The sequence below is a fragment of the Malus sylvestris genome, chromosome 3 (genome assembly GCF_916048215.2).
Source record: "Malus sylvestris chromosome 3, drMalSylv7.2, whole genome shotgun sequence".
In the NCBI taxonomy this organism is placed as follows: Eukaryota; Viridiplantae; Streptophyta; class Magnoliopsida; order Rosales; family Rosaceae; genus Malus; species Malus sylvestris.
Genome location: NC_062262.1, coordinates 21,062,128 through 21,080,355, shown reverse-complemented (window position 1 = coordinate 21,080,355; position 18,228 = coordinate 21,062,128). Strand labels below are relative to the sequence as shown.

Below are 18,228 nucleotides of genomic sequence, written 5' to 3'. Positions count from 1 at the left end.
CAAAATCACAAGACCTAGAACCAGAAATGATCCGCTGGTTCATCTTCTTAAACGTATCAATTTCTCTCTCTCTCTCTCTCTCTCTCTCTCTCTCTCTCTCTCTCTCAGCGAAGTCGTTTCGAGATTGACAGCAAGGAAAGAAAAAAGCAAACTGGCCATGGACGTCCTCCCCTGGGTTCCAAGACTACTGGCTCCAGAAGCGCTTCCAAGATCCCCAAAACGACGCCGCCACTCACTGAAATTCGCTCGAGCCCTGCGCCCTTTTGTTTTCTGCTGCACCGGAAAAAAACATGCATAGCCGGCCGTCGCACAACCGGCTATCCGGCTCGGCTTTTCACTATCGGATTGCAGCTCTCTTGCTCGCCATGGTCTCCACCATGGCCGCCATCTACGTTGCTGGTCGATTGTGGCAGGAGGCTGCCGATAGGGTTTATTTGATTCAGAAGCTGGATAAAAGAAATGGTTATTGTTTTTCTGCTATAGCCGTAGACGACACACTTAAAATTATAGATTGCAGGTACATTGATCCAATCTATTCTTTGACATCACCACCAATACGGTCTCTCCATCTTCAATGGGCGAAGAGCAAGTACATCTTTAAGATGACGCATCTAGTCGCATCCATTGCCTCCTCCGCCACTATCCAACCCTCGTAACGCCAGTGGATTTCCAGTGGTGCCAAATTGTCCAATGACTGTAGGTCCAGCTGCCTTGCCAGTTCCCATTGAGAATCCTACGGAAAATCTAGCTTGAACGGGTCGGAGTTGGCAGGAGGAAATGATTGTTCATGGCACTAGCAGCAAGTTGTTGAACCTATACCCTGCCATCAGCCAAGCGCTCTACATCGCCTTGGAAGCTGATCCACGGAAATGAAAAGAAAAAGTAAAGCAAGTTTGCCAGAAAGGATGGAGGTGGAAAGACAGAGATGCAGTAGGAAACAAAACAAAAGAAGAAAAGAAAAAGGAAAAGAGAAAAGAAGAAAAGCAAAAGATATTCTTATTATTATGATGCCTTCTGTCTGCCAGGTGAAGAGACAGAGAGAGTGCAGCAGAAAAACACAAGCAAAAGCAAGGAATAAACACCCCACCAGAATGATGTGGTTTACTTTCCTTATTTTTTAATGATGTAATTTATTTTTCGTATCTTTTGGAGACATCTGTATAAACCCCATCAGAAGGTAATTAAAAAAAACGGCAAAGCCCAAAATAAATGGGCTGGAATGTTGTGTAGAGAGCGAAGACCCATAAGCCCAAAATAGCTCCAACCAGGCGATCAAGAGTACGCCAGTACTCCAAAATTATTTTGCAACCCGCTGCTATTACCACCAACCAGGTGATGAAGTGTACAACCTGTACTCTAAATATCATTTGGCAACTAGCCATTCATGCCACCAACCAGGTGATGAAATGTACAACCCGTACTCTAATATCATTTGGCAACTAGCCATTCATGCCACCAACCAGGTGATGAAATGCACAACCTGTACTCTCCTTCGTGCCACCAACCAGGTGATCAAAAGTACGCCCAGTACTTCAAATCATACATGAGCATTACTCATGTCAATCATACATAAACACTCATGAGCATCACTCATATCAATTATACATAAACATTCATGAGCATCACTCATGTTAACATTCATAAGCATCACTCATGTCAACATCCATGAGCATCACTCATGTCAATCAACATAAACATTCATGAGCATTACTCATGTCAATCAGCTTCAAAAGCTTCATTTACAAAAACTCTAGCTTCTAAAGCTTCATTTACAGAGCTTCACCTACAAAGCTTCACTTGCAAAGCTTCACCTACAAAGCTTCAGTGCAGGGTATACAAATATCGTCTTCGAACAACCGCCACTTCGGCCCATACATGGACTCAATTTGAAGTCTCCAGCCAACAGACTTTATTGACCAAAGACTTAGGGGACTACATTATGTACCATATATTGGGCCTCAACTGGGCTTCATGAAAAACACTTGGGGGACTTAGCCTATTATTTATGTATTAAGGAACGAGCCCTTATTTTATAAAAGGGACTCCCTCACTTTCATTAGAGAGCACACATTATTCATGTATTGAGGAGCGAGCCCTTATTTTATAAAGGGGACTCCCTCACCTTCATTAGAGAGCAACGCCGCCAACTGAGCAACCACCTCGCCGCGAGCATCACTCATAGCCCATCACTTAAGTATTGAGGAGCGAGCCCTTATTCTATAAAAGGGACTACCTCACCTCCATTAAAGAGCATCGCCGCCAGCTGAGCAACCGCCTCACCGCCAGCATCATTCATAACCCATCACTTATGTAGTGAAGAGCGAACCCTTATTCTATAAAAGGGACTCCCTCACCTTCAAAGCCACAAGCCGAGCCAATGAAGGCAACATAAGCCACGAGCCGAGCAGCCTCGCAATATGTACTACTTCTAGTTGAGCATCATTTCAGATTGAGCACCGCCTCATATCGAGCATCAGCTCAAGACAACATCTAGTTACTTCGGCCCACACATGGACTGAATTTCAAGTCTCTAGCCAAAAGACTCTCTTAACTAAAGACTTGGGGGACTACTGTTTATACCATATTTAGGGCCTCCGTATTTAGATCTCGTACAAATACTCAGGGGACTTAAATGTAATCATGTGATAAAGGAAGGGGCAAATATGTAATAAGTGAGAAGCCCTTATTCTATAAAAAAACTCCTCACCCTTACAATTAGAAGAGGCCATTTCTGGAGCCTTCTCACCCCACTCACCCCCTCTCAAAGCTCTCACTCTTAGAGCTCTCTCTCCCTCACTTCTCAGAGAAATACAATACAATCAGTGTGGACGTAGCCCAAACCTTGGGGTGAACCACGATACATCTTGTGTTATTTACATTTCTGCAGATTCACGGTCGGATTTACGTTGTACCAAGATCTTCGGTTTTATGCATCAACAAGGTATATTCACTTCTCTTATCACTCATTATCTTCTTGATTTGATGTCCACTTTGCAATTTTACTATGGCTTTGAGCTTTTTGAAAATTTTGAACACTTATGATCTGAATCTCATGAAGACTCAACACATTCTTTAGTAATCATCAGTGAAAATCAAGAAGTATTGTTTCCACTGATAGTAGTATGCATAGGACCACACACATCAGTATGAATCAATTCCAGTGGTTTTATTGCTCCCCATGCTTTTCCAGCTTCAAATGGATCTATGTGATGCTTCCTAAACACACCCTTCACAGGTTTTACTGATTTCATCCAATTGTGATAGCCCTTAAACTATTTCATACTTGTGTAGATTGTGGTAGCTATTGTTCTCTACTCTGGCACAAAACACATTTGCCTTTTCCTCTACTTAATTTGCGCAGTTCACTTGTCGAATGTTATTTGACTTGCAATCCTTCATTACATGACCAAATTTGTTGCACTGATGACACTTAGACTTACCTTTGAACCAACATTCTCCAAAATGGAGTTTGTCACAAAACTTGTACACATGTTTTTTCTTTGCATTTCCATTGGTACTACTACTATTGTTGGGCTTTGCATTTACATTGCTTTTTCCTTCCCACTTTTTGTTCTTGCCCTTCCATTGTTGCTTATGTTTGTCATATTAGAGGGACTCCTAAATCCTACATTAAGTCATTAAAATGTCATTTCAGTGGTTGCATCAACATACCCTTCAAGCCTTTGATCAAAGGCCCTCAAAGATACCATCACATCTTATATATTGAGATCATCAGTGTCTTTGGTTTCTTCAATCATACTCACTATTGAATCATATGGTTTAGTCAAACTAATTAGTAGTTTCTAGACAATTCTTCATTAGGAACATCTTCTCCATGGGTTTTCATTTGATTAACAACATCAAACAGTCTACAAAAGTAGTCCTTCAGCAGTTCATTTTCTCTCATGCATATGTATTCAAAGTCACATCTAAGAAATTGAAGTTTTTCCTTTCTAAGTTTCTTATCACCTTTATATTCATGTTGAAGACATCCCAAACATCTTTTGCAGTTTCTTCATTGGCTATTATGGGAAACATCAAATCTGAGACAACCTTTATATGATTCCCAAAGTTCTAGCATCATTCATCTCGTCCTCTTGCAATGCAGCCTTCTGTGTTGTTGTGAGATCCCTTCTCAATGGCATCAACTTCTACTGCCAGTAACTCATAACCATACTAGACCATATCCCAGAGCTCATAGCAGTTGAAAATAGTGGTCATCCTTATCCTTCAAAAATCATGGTTTTCCCCATCAAACGTTGGAGCTTTTAGCTCATTGCTATTTGATCATTTCATTTTTGGATTTGAGGTGTTTTCAAGGGTTTCAAGCACTGCCAGAAGGTTCCTAAATGTTCACAGCAACACCCAAATAGAATAATGATCAGGAACTTAGCAACGAGGCCATGATAATGTTTATGATTTTTGTGTATTTTACCGTTTGATTGATTTTATGTATGAGACCGATTGTGAGAGTTGTGGTACATTGCCGACTCACAATCATATCTCTAATTGAGCTAGATGACAAATATGTACTATCTTCATCACCTAACCAATTTCTTAGGTCCCAACAAGGAGGCAATGCTCGCAAGTTGGTAGAGTCAGATTACATGCTTGTTTGAGTTGTTGTCACAACATTTGAACAACTTTTGCTTTGTACTTGAGATGTTGTGTCCGTTGGTTTAGGTTGTCTTTGGGTTTTTTTGTGTTTCTTCTGTTTTTTATTATTTTTGTTTTAATGTTGAAATATGATGATTTTATAAAGTTAGAGACTATATTTGACTCCACTAAAAGATGATGCTTTAGGTTTGGGAGATTATTACATCCTTTTATTTATTTTTCTTGGTTCAGACGATGGATAACTAGTAGCAAGATGCAACAATACATGGTAAACAGTAAATAGAATGTATAATAATATTATTAATATTAATATCACACTGTACTGGGAGATGAATAAAGCTGTTGATTAGGTTTTCATTTGACAAACGGGTCTTATCGTCTATAAGACTACATCATGATGATGTGAATAAATTAATGATTACAAATGGCAGGCAGGAATTGATGATTTGCTTGCCTTCTTAGGAAATCAAGGCCTAATACAGCAATTTATGTAAGTCAGAATCGTCTTTTTCCTCTGCATAAAAATATAAATATAAATACAATTAGAAGAAAAAAGGTATATAATTTTTTTATCATTTTATTTTTAGCTTCTCACACACCCCTGTTAATTTCTATTTGTGTATATCGTTTGATTTATTTTATTCAATTGCCAAAAATTAGAAAGGATGCGTGAAGAGTTAAACAGGATGTGTGAATGTCGCCTCTTTTGTTTTCTTTTCCTTCTGAACTGAATAATGTGTTATGTAAATCATGGACTAGAATGGAATGCTCTACCTTGTGATGATCCATGTGCGTTTATAGGGGATATGGATCAAAACAAGGTGAGCATGGAATTGTGAAGAACACTCACTTCAGTTAAAACAAAAAAATAGCCAAGTACTGAAAAACGAGCGTCTTACCGTAACAGAGTCATCTTGGTGATGATGATGAGGATGATGAGGGTGAGCAGCCATGAATTCCTGTTCATTCCCAAGGCTGTTACGCTTGAACTCGGTCAAGTTGGTCTTGTTTTGCTTCCGGTTAGCACGAGCCTGAGAGAACACAACGGTGTAGTTTGTATCTGGGCTGTTCTGATCCCATCCTCCGAATTGAGGTACAGACTTCCGACCATTTTTCTGCAAATGCATACATGTTTTTAGCAAATGGAATTCTTATAATGTAGCTAGAGTAGTAAATGCAGGCGAAATTACATAAATAGGTAAGATGGCTCCTTGACCTTGCATTGGTAAATAGTTAACATCCCCTTGGTAAAAACACACGTTAACCATTTACCAATACAAGCTCAAGGACATGGAAGCCCCCCGCACAAGGGAACAAAATAAAAATCACACTTCTCTTATGTCACTGGCTACAACTGAAAGAATACCATCTGCACAAGAAAAACACAATTGAGCTTTCTTCAAAATATTGCTCGAGGGTAACAAGCTTGAATTTATTCATCAAAAGACATCAATTAGAATATATTGCACGATGAACGAAAAAGTTAGTAAGAGGGAGCGTCGCAAAATGATTGTTTTGGAGCACTAATACATTTCTTTTTTTTTCTTTTAAGTTATGCGTCTCATAGACCGCATATAGTGCAGGATTCATAACCCACCATTTTCGTTTCTCCATGTTTACATGTAACGACATATGCATCTATAGTAAAAGAAAGATGATTGAGCTTATATCATCCTCTCGTTTACACATTAGATTATCATCCTCTTGTTCTTTAGAAAAACGGTCAAATGAACATTAAAAAAAAAAAAACAGCTTTGACTTCAATGGGGAATTTGTACAGAACTTGCAATTAATAGATCAATGTTCTTCGTAAATTTCAATAAAAATAAAAAGTAAATATTGAAAAATGGAAAAGAAAAGAAGAAAACAATGTATGAACCCTAAACAAAGAGGAATATGATGATTTCAGCAATTGGAGTTGTTGGCTTACCTCCTCCCGGTGACCCATGTAATCCTTGAAGGAGAGGTAGAGACTTCTGCTAAAAAAAATGCTTGGTAAATTTTCACAACTTCTTACATTATATATCTCTCTAACTTAACAAGTTGATAATTATTTGAATTACTTGGCGACACATGATTGGATGATGACAAACAAGTTATTAGTCTGACCATTTACCATCCTTGTTTTTTCAGTTAGAAACATATGGTAAAGGTAAACTAGTAAGAAAGACAGGAAGAGAGAGAGAGAGAGAGATGTTAGGCCACAAAACATGGTAACCAGAAAATCTATTAAACAGAAACAGGCAATGGATGGTTACAAGAAACGATATTCTATTTATGAAAGTTTGATTTCAATTTACTTGGAAGGTTTGATCCTTTGACTAAGACATAAAATATGGTGACCCAAAAAGTTCAAAATGCAAATCTTCAAATTAATAAGATTAGCATGCAATGAGTTTGTAACTCAAGTGGTTAAAAATATTTTCTTCGCATTCTTCAATGCACATATTGAATTGTGTTGTCTAGCCATGCTATCTCATGTGTGCTAAGTCCTTATTAGTGGGAGTACGACTAAAGAAAGTGTACTACTAATAGCAAGTTTGATTAAAACGTATTGGAGTAAAACTTCTCATTCATCCTTTTGTAGATTGAAGAGACGTGAAAATTTTGTTCGACTATAGGTGTCGATCAATTGATACATTACACATGAGATGCTATGGAGTTTGATCGTGTTCTTAGAAACTTCTTAGTTTATCCTAATGGGACTTGCATATAGAAGTCCTTGGATGTCACCATATGGGCCACTCCTGAACTCAAGGACATCTTGGAAGCGAAAGAAATAACTTCAGACTAGGATATACATTTCAAGTATAATGAGAGAAACAATAAATTTTCCTATATTGTTGTCTCATTAATTGACAAGACTTTTGTGAAGACTATGAAATGCTATGGCATTTGATGAGAGAAACAAGAAATTTTCCTATATTGTCGTCTCATTACAATTAACAAGACTTTTGTGAAGCACTATATCATGATATGCGACCATAAATTTTTGTCTTACGTGAGTTGAAAAAGATTCTACAACGCACTTGATATTAATATGAGCGATCATAAAATAACTTAGAGTTAATTATGTTCATTAAGCAAACTTCTGAACATACTCATGTGATTAAATGAAGAGAGTTCTTTAATATCACTGTTGGACCATTGCCCCCTTCTCTACTAGTCACCGATATCCCTGTTAGCACTCCAAACCGGGAGGTCAACAAAGACTAGTATGGTTAACATTGATAGGCTCAAGCTAAAGATTTAGATGATTGACAACATGGTTTACGTGGTCCATCTTCAAAATTGGGCTACATCTAATGTAATGATTTGTATATATGTTGGATACAGATTACAAAGATTCTTTACAACAGAGAAATGTTTCTCTTTCTTTGTGTCCGCCCCCCATAGGAGGTGCTTGTCCCTCTTTATATAGGCCGTCAGTGGGACCAAAAGAATTGGCCCTCAAGTGCTCCACTGCCTTTGCATTAAATGAACTGGACATACAAAACTAACCTATTGCCTATTCCTCCACCGTACAATCGACATGTGAAAGTGAAGTGACATTTGTTCAGGACTGATTGCAAGGTTCCCTGTGCCAACATGTACTGAGGCATCGCTCGCCCTGAGTGGCTGAGGAAGCATCATCCCGAGCACTTGATCTGACAACCTTTATGTCATTTTGTAGGCCTCTATTCTTGTTGATGGCCAACGCGTGGATTGAAGCTGATGTTCCAGTAGGCCTGTCTCTAGGGCTGTGTAGTAAAGTTCTCAATTTTGCCAACTTGTTTCAAGTGGTTGGAAAGTATTTTTTGGATAGGTGCTCATCTTCTTTGTCGATAGTTAGACTAGACATGCAAGTGCTCGTTTAAAAGCGCTCGTTATTCTAATCTTTGCGATGGTGCTATGTTGTCTGGTACCATTCAGCTAGTTCACAGGCCCAAGGCTTTGATCTTCTTCTCTCGTAGGCCTTTCTAAGCCCATGATAAAGGGCCGAACTTACAACTATATATTATTTTAGGGTCTAAAGGGACCCTACATTAACAATCCCTTAAGGATAAGCAATGGAAAGAGAGAGAAAGACACCATAGTATAAGGTGATGCTCCTAGAAGAGAAACAAACCTATATTGCCTAACTCACTGTAGAATTCAAGCTAGCCATAGACTTAGAGGCTAGGTGGTGTAGCTTGAATTCAAAGACGAAGCTCGGAAGATCTTACAAATACTAGATAGCCCAAAAAATGAGGAGCTATACTCCAGTGCAGAAATGATATTGCCCCTAGTCTATGTTGATGGTCCCTAATATAAGAAGGTCTTTTTTTTCTGGTCAATCAAAGTAAATTTCATAGAAAGAGAAAGCTATAACAAGGTAAGAGCACCTCAAAAAAAAAGAGTCTAAAAAGGCCAAGCAAAAGCGCAATTCCATTACAAAAAATTACAATGAAATAGGCCCAAAGTAAGCAGCCCATAACAACTAACAAATAGAAAAATCTAGACAAGAAAATGTAAAGCAGCCACCTTCACCAAAACAGCCGTACCAGCATCGCAGATGCATTGCCACCGCCTGAAAGAATGGCCAAATAACTAAAAAGATGAATCGAAAATGGGGACAAGCAAGCTATCCACGCTGAGAGTGCTCCCATAATCCTACCAAATAGTGCAAAATGCACTTTAAATGCTACAAACTAGCAAAGTGCGCCTCCAAAGGAGATCCTAGGAGGAGACACATGACGAAACGAGCAGCAAGCGATGTGTGGAAAGGAAGAAGGCATAGAAAGCATATTTGAGATAAACTCAAGGAAAACTGAGACCAAGCTTAGGGCAACCTGAGACACAAAATGCTTGGAACGAAAACAACTGAAATCTAAATGCATTAAAAGAAAAACCAAATCACCATGAGAACGGAAAAACTGGGTGGGGGGGGAACTGAGACCAAGCTTAGGGCAACCTGAGACACAAAATGCTTAGAATGAAAACAACTGAAATCTAAATGCATTAAAAGAAAAACCAAATCACCAACCATGGTGATTTGGAGAATGGAAAAACGGGGGGGGGGGGGGGGGGGGAGGGAGTTGGAGGAAAAGGTAAGAACCAAAAAACAATGAGATATGGGGGGTAGGGAAGAAGAAAGGGGAAGAGGGAAAAGGGTGAGGAGGGGGGGGGGGGGGACACTAGGTTGCCGCCAACCCCAAGTTGAAGCAAGGGGTCGATGGCCAGAAGGCTTTCAAAAATTAGGTTGTTTTGAGAGAGAAGAGGGAAGGCTTTTAGAGAGAGGTGAGAGTTTAATATGGGAAGATCTAAACATGTCGTTTCTCCAATCGTAAATGATTGTTCCAATCAGAATTGCACAAGAAGGTGCAGCCTAGAGACACGTCTTAAGCAACTAGCATGGTTAAAACTATAATTAGAGTTGCTTCTAACATTATGATTGACGTTTAGTGGCTCATTTCATACATGAATCGAAATGATGCAGGAAAATCTTTATTATATGTCATCGGGCTTTGAATTGGTTCACTCACATGAACGATTCCCATTGGCACTTTGAGATGGCAAGCAAGTTGTGACATTCATGTTATGAACGCATAGAGTGCACAAACATGTCCTGGCCCAGGGAATGCATCTGAACACGTGCATTACTTGGTACAACAAATAATGCACAAATATTATCTGATATGTCGCCTTAGAGAGATAACTAAGATGAGACCTTATGGTGGACAAGGTCAATCTGAAGTAATTTGTGTATTAAGTTTCCATGACTCCAAATAGCCTAATTATAGCCGAATGTGAGTTGTCTCAGGTGGGTGCCGAGAGGGCATTTATGCTAGAGATGCAGTTCAGGTGTTGGCATGCCATGAGACTAAGACTCGTATAGTGTACTAGTGTCTGTTTCAAACAAAGTGACATGCTCATATTTGAAGTATGAGAATATGTCATATCATACATGTTGGAGACTAGAGTCAGAAACTAAAATAGTAGGAGTAATGAATAAATCCGTTCTTCACTACTGTGTGAGCCATTAGATTTTCGAATCCAATATTTTTACCCTTTGGACTAAAGACTGTCAGAAAGAGGATACTTGACGACTACTACTTTGGCGTATTTATTAATGGACGGTCAACAATCATTACCATCCAAGGGGGTGTGTATGGAAAAGCGGTCAAGTCGAGTCGAACTGGCATGAGTGCTTAAAGAAGACAATTTGTCATAACACCATAAAACGAATTTTGAGTTTTAAGAATTAAAGTGATGACTTTAAAATTACAGGTATAAAATAAGATCAAGTCGGGTTTCTGATGCATAGCTAAAGCCTCGTTTTACCACAAGGAGTAACCCTCACACCTCCAATTATGGATACTAGACTAGTCAAGTAGTAGACCATGGAATTTGTACGTGTTGGTGAGCGATTGGTTTGAAAAATGGCTGCTGAGTGGTGGAGGCTGCTTTGATAACAGAACCCTCAATCTGTTAACCACCAATGAACGTCACCCTAACGGCTACCTTTTCTGGTTATACGGATTTTCCTCCATCTCCCAACTTGAGAGAGAGAGAGAGAGAGAGAGAGAGAGAGAGAGTTTGTTCAATATCCACACAAATGAAAAAGGCACCAGAAAGCTATTTAAGGAAAACCTCCAATAGTCAATTATATAAGACTTTTTTTTGCATTTCTTCCTCTTTTCTTCTTGTCAACTACCTGTTCGTTAATTTGTGAAAGAGAGAGAGAGAGAGAAAGGGCGCTTGAGAGGGTGGGGGAAGATTCTAAAGAGTTTCTGATGAAGAATATGTTGAACTGATCCTCCTCACCAAGTTCAGTTCTTCATCAGAAACCCCCCCTATTATCTTCCATCTTTCACTTCCACCCCCTCCTGGGCCTCCTCATCTCCTTCCGTCCTTATCTTTCATTTCTTTTGGGTGGTGGGGTTTCACCTAATTTTCGGTACAATCTCCACAACAACAACAATCCAGATCTGTTTGTTGCATTATTTTCTTTTCTTTGTTCCAAAAGAGAATCTGAGGATTTTGGAGATATGGGTCTCTGCATCTAGACTTATCTTAACATTTAACTTTTCTTATCCCTGAAGGCCATCTGAGGACCCCATCTCCATTAGCTATCTCTCCTCCTTCCTCCTTGCTCCTATCCTTGAACGCCATCTGTTTTAGCTGTCTGTACGGCTGGGGTCCTTACCATTTTCTTTCTTTTCCACTGAGCAAACCATTTGCAATATTTGGCTTCCTTTCCTTTTCCTTGTTGCAGTGCCATCGTTTTTTTCATTCATTCGTTGCATGTCATACACGAAAAATCTCTTCTTGGATTGGATTGGCTTAAGGCGAGTTATACGTTAGTTGGTTTGTTGTTTTCGGAGGCCCACCGTTGGGTTTTGGTGGGCTTCGTGGGAACCAGTTAAAAACCATCCATTCAAGATCACCATTTATGCCGACCTTGAATTTGAGGCCGCTTATAAATTTGTGATGCTACTTTACTTGTTCATAACTTGCCTCTCCCTTGTCTTTTTCTGGAAAGACTTGTCCTTCTTTACCCTCTCCAACTTCGCGAAGCAAGGCATTTCGATTCTCTTCCGCCCTCGAATTCCTTCCAGAATGTCCCTCGTGAGGAAAACTCTATCCCTTTCTTCTTCCAAAGTTGAGAATGTTGACGACTCACTGGAGACGTCTGTGTTGGACTTGCCGGAATTGGTGTTGGAATGCATTCTCGAGAAGCTTCCTCCCGACGCGCTTTTTCGAATGGCGGGTGTTTGTTCTTCTTTGAGGGAGAGATGCAGGAGCGATCACCTTTGGGAGAAGCACATGAAGCAGAAATGGGGCAGAGTGATTGGCCCTGCTGCTTACAGGGAGTGGCGGTGGCATATTGCTTCCAAGACTGATGTGATTGACTTGAAGCAGGGAAAGCAGAAAGGCCTCATGAGAATTCTCTCTCTTGGTTGGCCTTTCTCATGGATCAGATCCAAGGTTGATGATCTCGGAAGCAAGCAGAGGTCTTGTTTGCCAGCTGATTCAATCATGTCTTGGTACCTTGCTCTTGAGACTGGCAGGTTCTGGTTCCCCGCGCAGGTCTATAACCGCGAGGTATGTAATCTATCAACTACGATTTGCCAATATGTTTCGATTACAAGAGAAACAAGAAATAAAACATGCTGGGATTTGTTGTGTTCATTAATTTGGCTTCATGTTTGTTTTGTGTTACAGAATGGGCATGTTGGTTTTATGTTGTCATGCTACGATGCTGAGCTTAGCTATGATCCCCGCACTGACACCTTCCAAGCCAGGTAATTCGATTTACACCCTTGATTGCCTTTTCTTATTCCTTATGTATTGTTTTGTTGTTAGCGTTTTGGTTGCGGTGAGTTGATGAGGGTGATCTGAGATAATAAATTGAGGAGGGTTGTTGATTTCTTCAGGTATCCGCCGCATGGAAGGAGAGCAGTTGCGATTGAGGACGCTGTGCCATGGGAAAGGCTTAGAGCGCCGCCTGTTGACACTCCGGCTCATGATCTTCACGTCTCCGACTGTTTGAATGAGTTGCGGCCCGGTGACCATATAGAGATTCAGTGGAGAAGAAACAAAGAGTTTCCTTATGGTTTGTTTCTAATTTTTGTTTTTACCAATTTTTTATTTTTTTTTGTCATAACCAATTAAGTAATTTATTTACATTCATCGCGGTGTAAAGTATGTTGGTTTTTGGATAGCGGACAACCCGAAGATAGTATGTTAAATGAATCATTAAATTGTTATAATTCATTTGGTTGTATTGCAGGTTGGTGGTATGGTGTAGTAGGTCACCTGGAATCGTGTGATGGAAATGAAAATTACTGCCTTTGTCATAATAGTGGTGAGTAGATTTCATTCTTCTATCTCACCCCCTCCCCTCAAAAGGATTGGCAAGCATGTGATCTAAAATTGATTTTTCTGTTGCTGTTAGGGGAGTGACGTTCTAAGATTCATACGGCCGACTAATTATTTAGTAAGATAAGATTTTGTTGTTGTTGCTGTTGTTAGAGGAATCTAACAATTAATTGGAAATAGCATTTTAGGATAATATATAATCTTTTGAGTAACAAGTCATTGATATGCTGCTCCTAATAATAATCTGTGGATAATAAGAATGCAATCCTCACTTTCACAGAATATAATAGATAGAATAGAATAATGTAGGGCTCTAGGGCTAGGTGGACCACCTTTTATACTATTTGATGTCATGATTTCCACCAACATTGTGCTAGCTTTGTCTCGCAAGAATATTTATGGCCAACCACATTTAAAGAACTCAATGTTCCCTCTACACTCTCTGCCTTTTTGTTGTTTGACTAGTGTCTGTTAGGGAGATTGCATATTCGTATTTCGTTGGTGTATTATATGATGTGGTAAATTCTGCATACAGCTAATGATTCAATGAAAAAAACTCATGAAAATTCGACATTTGCTCATCACTTACCACATTAAATAGTACGTTGAAGTAGTCTCATTTTTTTGGTTTTTATTTTATTTTGCAAAGTTGGAATCTTAAGGCTTTGTGGGGGCTGCATGCTATGGTCATCCTTGGCTTTCCAATTTGTTATTTAATCTCTCTCCATCACACCCACCGACCCACCAGCCAAGCAATCTTGCAAAAGATTTGTGTCCTCTCCTCACCACAATTGGACTATAACCTTAAAATATGATAATGAATAATCATGATTATGATCGTATAGTCGTGTAATTCGAATAATTACAATGACCAAAAGATTTGGTCAGTGAAACGTGCCCGTTTCTCTGCATTCAAGTTAAATCTCTATTCCTGTCATCCTAAATTAGGGCATTGAAAGTCGTGAATATTTGTTTGATGATGTATGGTTTTGGACAGACACGGTGGTTCTGGAGTTCAACCAGTACACACATGGTTCACGGTGGAGATGCACAAACATCAGCAGAAGAGATCATCGAGAGGAGGGAAATGAGGCAGATGGGTTTTATGGGGGAATCAGGAAGCTCAGAACCAAACAAGAAATTTCCATGTGGAAGCTTCTTTGGCCTACGCAAGTTTTGGAATAATATAATATTATTATATGCAAATTTGGTTTTGCATTAGCGTTAAGAGATTGTTATTGGCACTCTAAAATTCGCATTAGCTACCTCAAACTTTCTATTTAAAAAGAAATTATGCAAAATGTAAAATGAGATTTTTTGAATGCTAATAACTATTTCTTACCTTTAATTCCAATTATATAATCCACTTGCATCACATTTTATTTACCTTTTTTTTTTTTTTTGTGGGATTCTGATCTCTGTACACGGCAGAATTCATGCAATTAATGTAAGATAACTTATCCCACGATTTGTAAAAGTTTAGTTGATAAATCTTCAATTGGAAGTCGTAGAAATTGGTAATGCAATTGCAATTTCTCATTTTGCTTTTCAATATGTCTACCTTTTCATTCAAGCTCCCTTTACTTTATGATTTGATAATATGGTCTAATTGTATTTTATCACTTATAAGTGAATGGTCTTAAATTCAATTATTGTGGATGGCGTGTTTTATACTAATATGTTATGATTCGTCTATTTTTAATTTTTAAATACATTAAATTCAACAATTGAGATCAAATATGATTAAATCTAACGGTAAAATAGATCTAGCAACACAAAATTAAATCAAATGGTTAAAACAATTAAAAAAATTATTTAAATCAAAATTCGCTCAAAACTCAATAAATACATGCTTCAGAAGTCGGTTTAGTGAATTTTCAACTTTTACGACATGTCCCCAAACGTTGGGACTATAAAGGTCCTAATTTCCTTTCTAATATTCTAGTTGAAGATGTAAATTTATCTATTAGAATTTAATAAATTCCATCTTTTGACCAAAAAAAAAAAAAAAAACTTTTATCGGAATCTAAATATTTTTAGGTTAAAAGAAGGAAAATTTTATTTGTATTGTAGCCTATTTTATCTGACAAGGTTAAAGGGGGTTGGCAGCAAGGGTAGAGAGATTGAGAGATGTGTTTGTAGAATTTTAGGGGAATGTGTGAGTTATCCCTCCTACATAGTGCCTTTATTTATAGTAGTAAAAGGAGAAAAGAAATTCCTTCATCCCCAAGGAATACAAGTTGTAATAGGAAATGATAACTAGAATTAAATATAATCTAGGATTTGCACAATCACACTTAAACTAGAAAAGTTTACAACACTCCCCCTTGAGTGTGTAAATACGCAAGGTAGATTTAGCATCATGCATAAGTTGAGGAAGTCAACTCGTCGGCACTGATTCTAAGGAACAATGCTTATTCTCAATAAGGTAGGAATTTGCATAAGTGAGTCTCACTAAAAAAAACCCTAAGGCTATGGCAAAAACCTGAGTAGGGACAAAATCCATAGACTAAGAAAAAATGTGTGAGAAATGCAAAGTCAAAAGATATGTCTACGGGACATCATCAGGGATATGACCAGCCTAATGTGGGTGCCTCAATAAAACCTAGTTAGGTAGCAAAAACCCAATGGGAAAAAATGCTCCTAATCGTAGGGGAAAAAAGTACATTAAGATCAAACAAGTATTCTTCAGGATACTCCCCATGAGTTTGACACAATTCCTAAGAGAAATAGCAATGTTACAACTCATAAAGTTTACACATACCAATTCCATGAACAAGCTTCTGAAACATCATCTTCGGCAGTGATTTGGTGAAGAGGTCGGCCATATTGTCTTATGAACGGATTTGCGTGACTTCAATCTTCTAATGCTCTTGTTGTTGATGTGAAAAGAAGAACTTCGACGCAATGTTCTTGTTGTTGTCTCCTTTGATATAACCCTTCTTAAGTTGTTCAATGCATGCTATGTTGTCTTCAAAGATCGTCGTCAGGACATCAACGTCGAGGTAAAAATCGCAAGAGCTTCGAATATGGCCCACATCTTCTTTTAACCAAAAGCATTCCCGTTGCTTATGTTCGAAGTATGCCCACAAAGCCACTCATTTGATGTAATAACTTTTGGAATGCTTATTGTGTTTATTATATGTTTAATGAAGGGCAAATTTTATTGTTAATCACTATTTATTGTATTATGTGTTTAAGTAATAAGGGAATCCAAGGAATGTATTTAATCTAAGAGAGAAGTGATCTAAGTAAGATTAACGAGACCTTTCTCTTATGTTCATTCCTAAAATGTTCCTAGCCATAGGATTGCCAGTTGGGCATTGACAATCCGTTAAGATTAGTATGTGTTATGTTAACTCAAGCATGAGTATGACTAGTCTCATGTCATTTAGTGTTGGACACTGAGACAAACACATAGGCGCTCAAAAGGTAATTGAGTACATTGAACAATGATAACAAAGGAGTTCGAACATACATGTCATGTAAGAACTCGTAAGTTGCAATATGCAAAGTAGTCCTTTGACTTGAAACATCATATATGTCTAATGGTTGGGTCCTTGATCTTCGATCATTTTAAAGGCAGTCCATTGAGAGTGTCTGCGACATTATTGGGGGTCAAGCTATAGTCATGTAGGCATATGAATGCACAACAAGGGATCTCTAACCTTCCATGGTGGAGGGAGAATACTTTGAGATACGAGTCGGGAGTCTTTGGCCAAAACATATGAATATGACTTAAGAAGTTTGTTCCAAATCATATTGAAATGAATCGTATAGAGAAGTATCACATTGGATAGTAGACATGAAACAAACTATCACTCAAACAATGTGATTAAGAGTATTGTATTAGAGAAGGACTGTATTGCATTGTAATTGTAACTGGATAGGTTCTCCAACCACTTCTACTTAGCTTAGGTAGCCATGACATACTGCTAGGTGTCACTCATGGATTGTGGAAGCCCTAAAGATTAGCAAACACTAATCTTCATCAAAGGGAGAATTGAAATGTGGTTTCAATTCACAATCGATTGTTAAGAGTAAAAATTGCCAATTGCCTCGTTAATTGGAACCTAATGGATCGTACACCGAGTAAGGATGAAAGTGAAGAAATATAAATGAGATGGGTAAGAAATTAAATGGTTTAATTGAGAATGGTCAAGATTAATTAATTAGTTAATTATTTATATGAAAGGTTCGTATTAGGCTTTCAATTTAGTTTCGGGTCTCGGGGGCCTAAAAGTGTTTTGGTCCACAAGGCCCATTATGTTTAAGTTGTATGACAACTAAAACAAAATGGGCAATTAGCCCAATAACAAAGTCAAGGCCGGCCATAAGGGTGAGTGGATGCAAAATTGGATTAATTGCAAGTTTGCCACTCACATGCGAGGTACTATAAAGTCATCTTTATCGCTTTTACTCACTAGGGTTTTCTTGAGGCAAAGAAGAGAAACTTTTTCTCTCATTTTCTCCATAGAGGCCGGCCACTTAGGGGAAGGATAGCTAGCAATCTTTCTTCCCCTAAGTCATCCATTTCATCTTCACACCTCATCCTTGGTGTGGAGACTTAGAGACACTAAATCTTTGGTGTTCTTGGAGATCCTTTCCTCACATCCTCAAGGAGCAAAGGAGTATCAAAAGGAAGAAAAACACAAGGAAGATGTAAGGAGCTAGGAGGTGACTTGAAGGCCCTCCACTTGGGTGAATCCCTTGTGTAAACAAGGATGAGCTTCAAGGGTAATGAATCTCAAAATCCTTTCTTCTCTT

At 38.6% G+C, this 18,228-nt stretch overlaps 2 protein-coding genes across 2 annotated transcripts; one reads left to right on the top strand and one right to left on the bottom strand.

Moving 5' to 3' along the window:
- Positions 1–4,893: 4,893 nt before the first annotated feature.
- Positions 4,894–9,245, bottom strand: LOC126617053 (uncharacterized). The gene is made up of 5 exons (XM_050285124.1): positions 9,141–9,245; positions 6,548–6,596; positions 5,949–5,986; positions 5,517–5,732; positions 4,894–5,131 (listed from the first exon to the last, which is right to left on the bottom strand). Exons 1-5 carry the CDS (start codon positions 9,243–9,245, stop codon positions 5,084–5,086), a joined length of 456 nt encoding a protein of 151 aa, XP_050141081.1. The 3' UTR covers positions 4,894–5,083.
- Positions 9,246–11,161: 1,916 nt separating this feature from the next.
- LOC126616688 (F-box protein At2g26850-like) lies at positions 11,162–14,809 on the top strand. Its single transcript, XM_050284774.1, has 5 exons — positions 11,162–12,684; positions 12,805–12,884; positions 13,017–13,195; positions 13,373–13,447; positions 14,459–14,809. Exons 1-5 carry the CDS (start codon positions 12,070–12,072, stop codon positions 14,644–14,646), a joined length of 1,137 nt encoding a protein of 378 aa, XP_050140731.1. The 5' UTR covers positions 11,162–12,069; the 3' UTR covers positions 14,647–14,809.
- Positions 14,810–18,228: the final 3,419 nt, after the last annotated feature.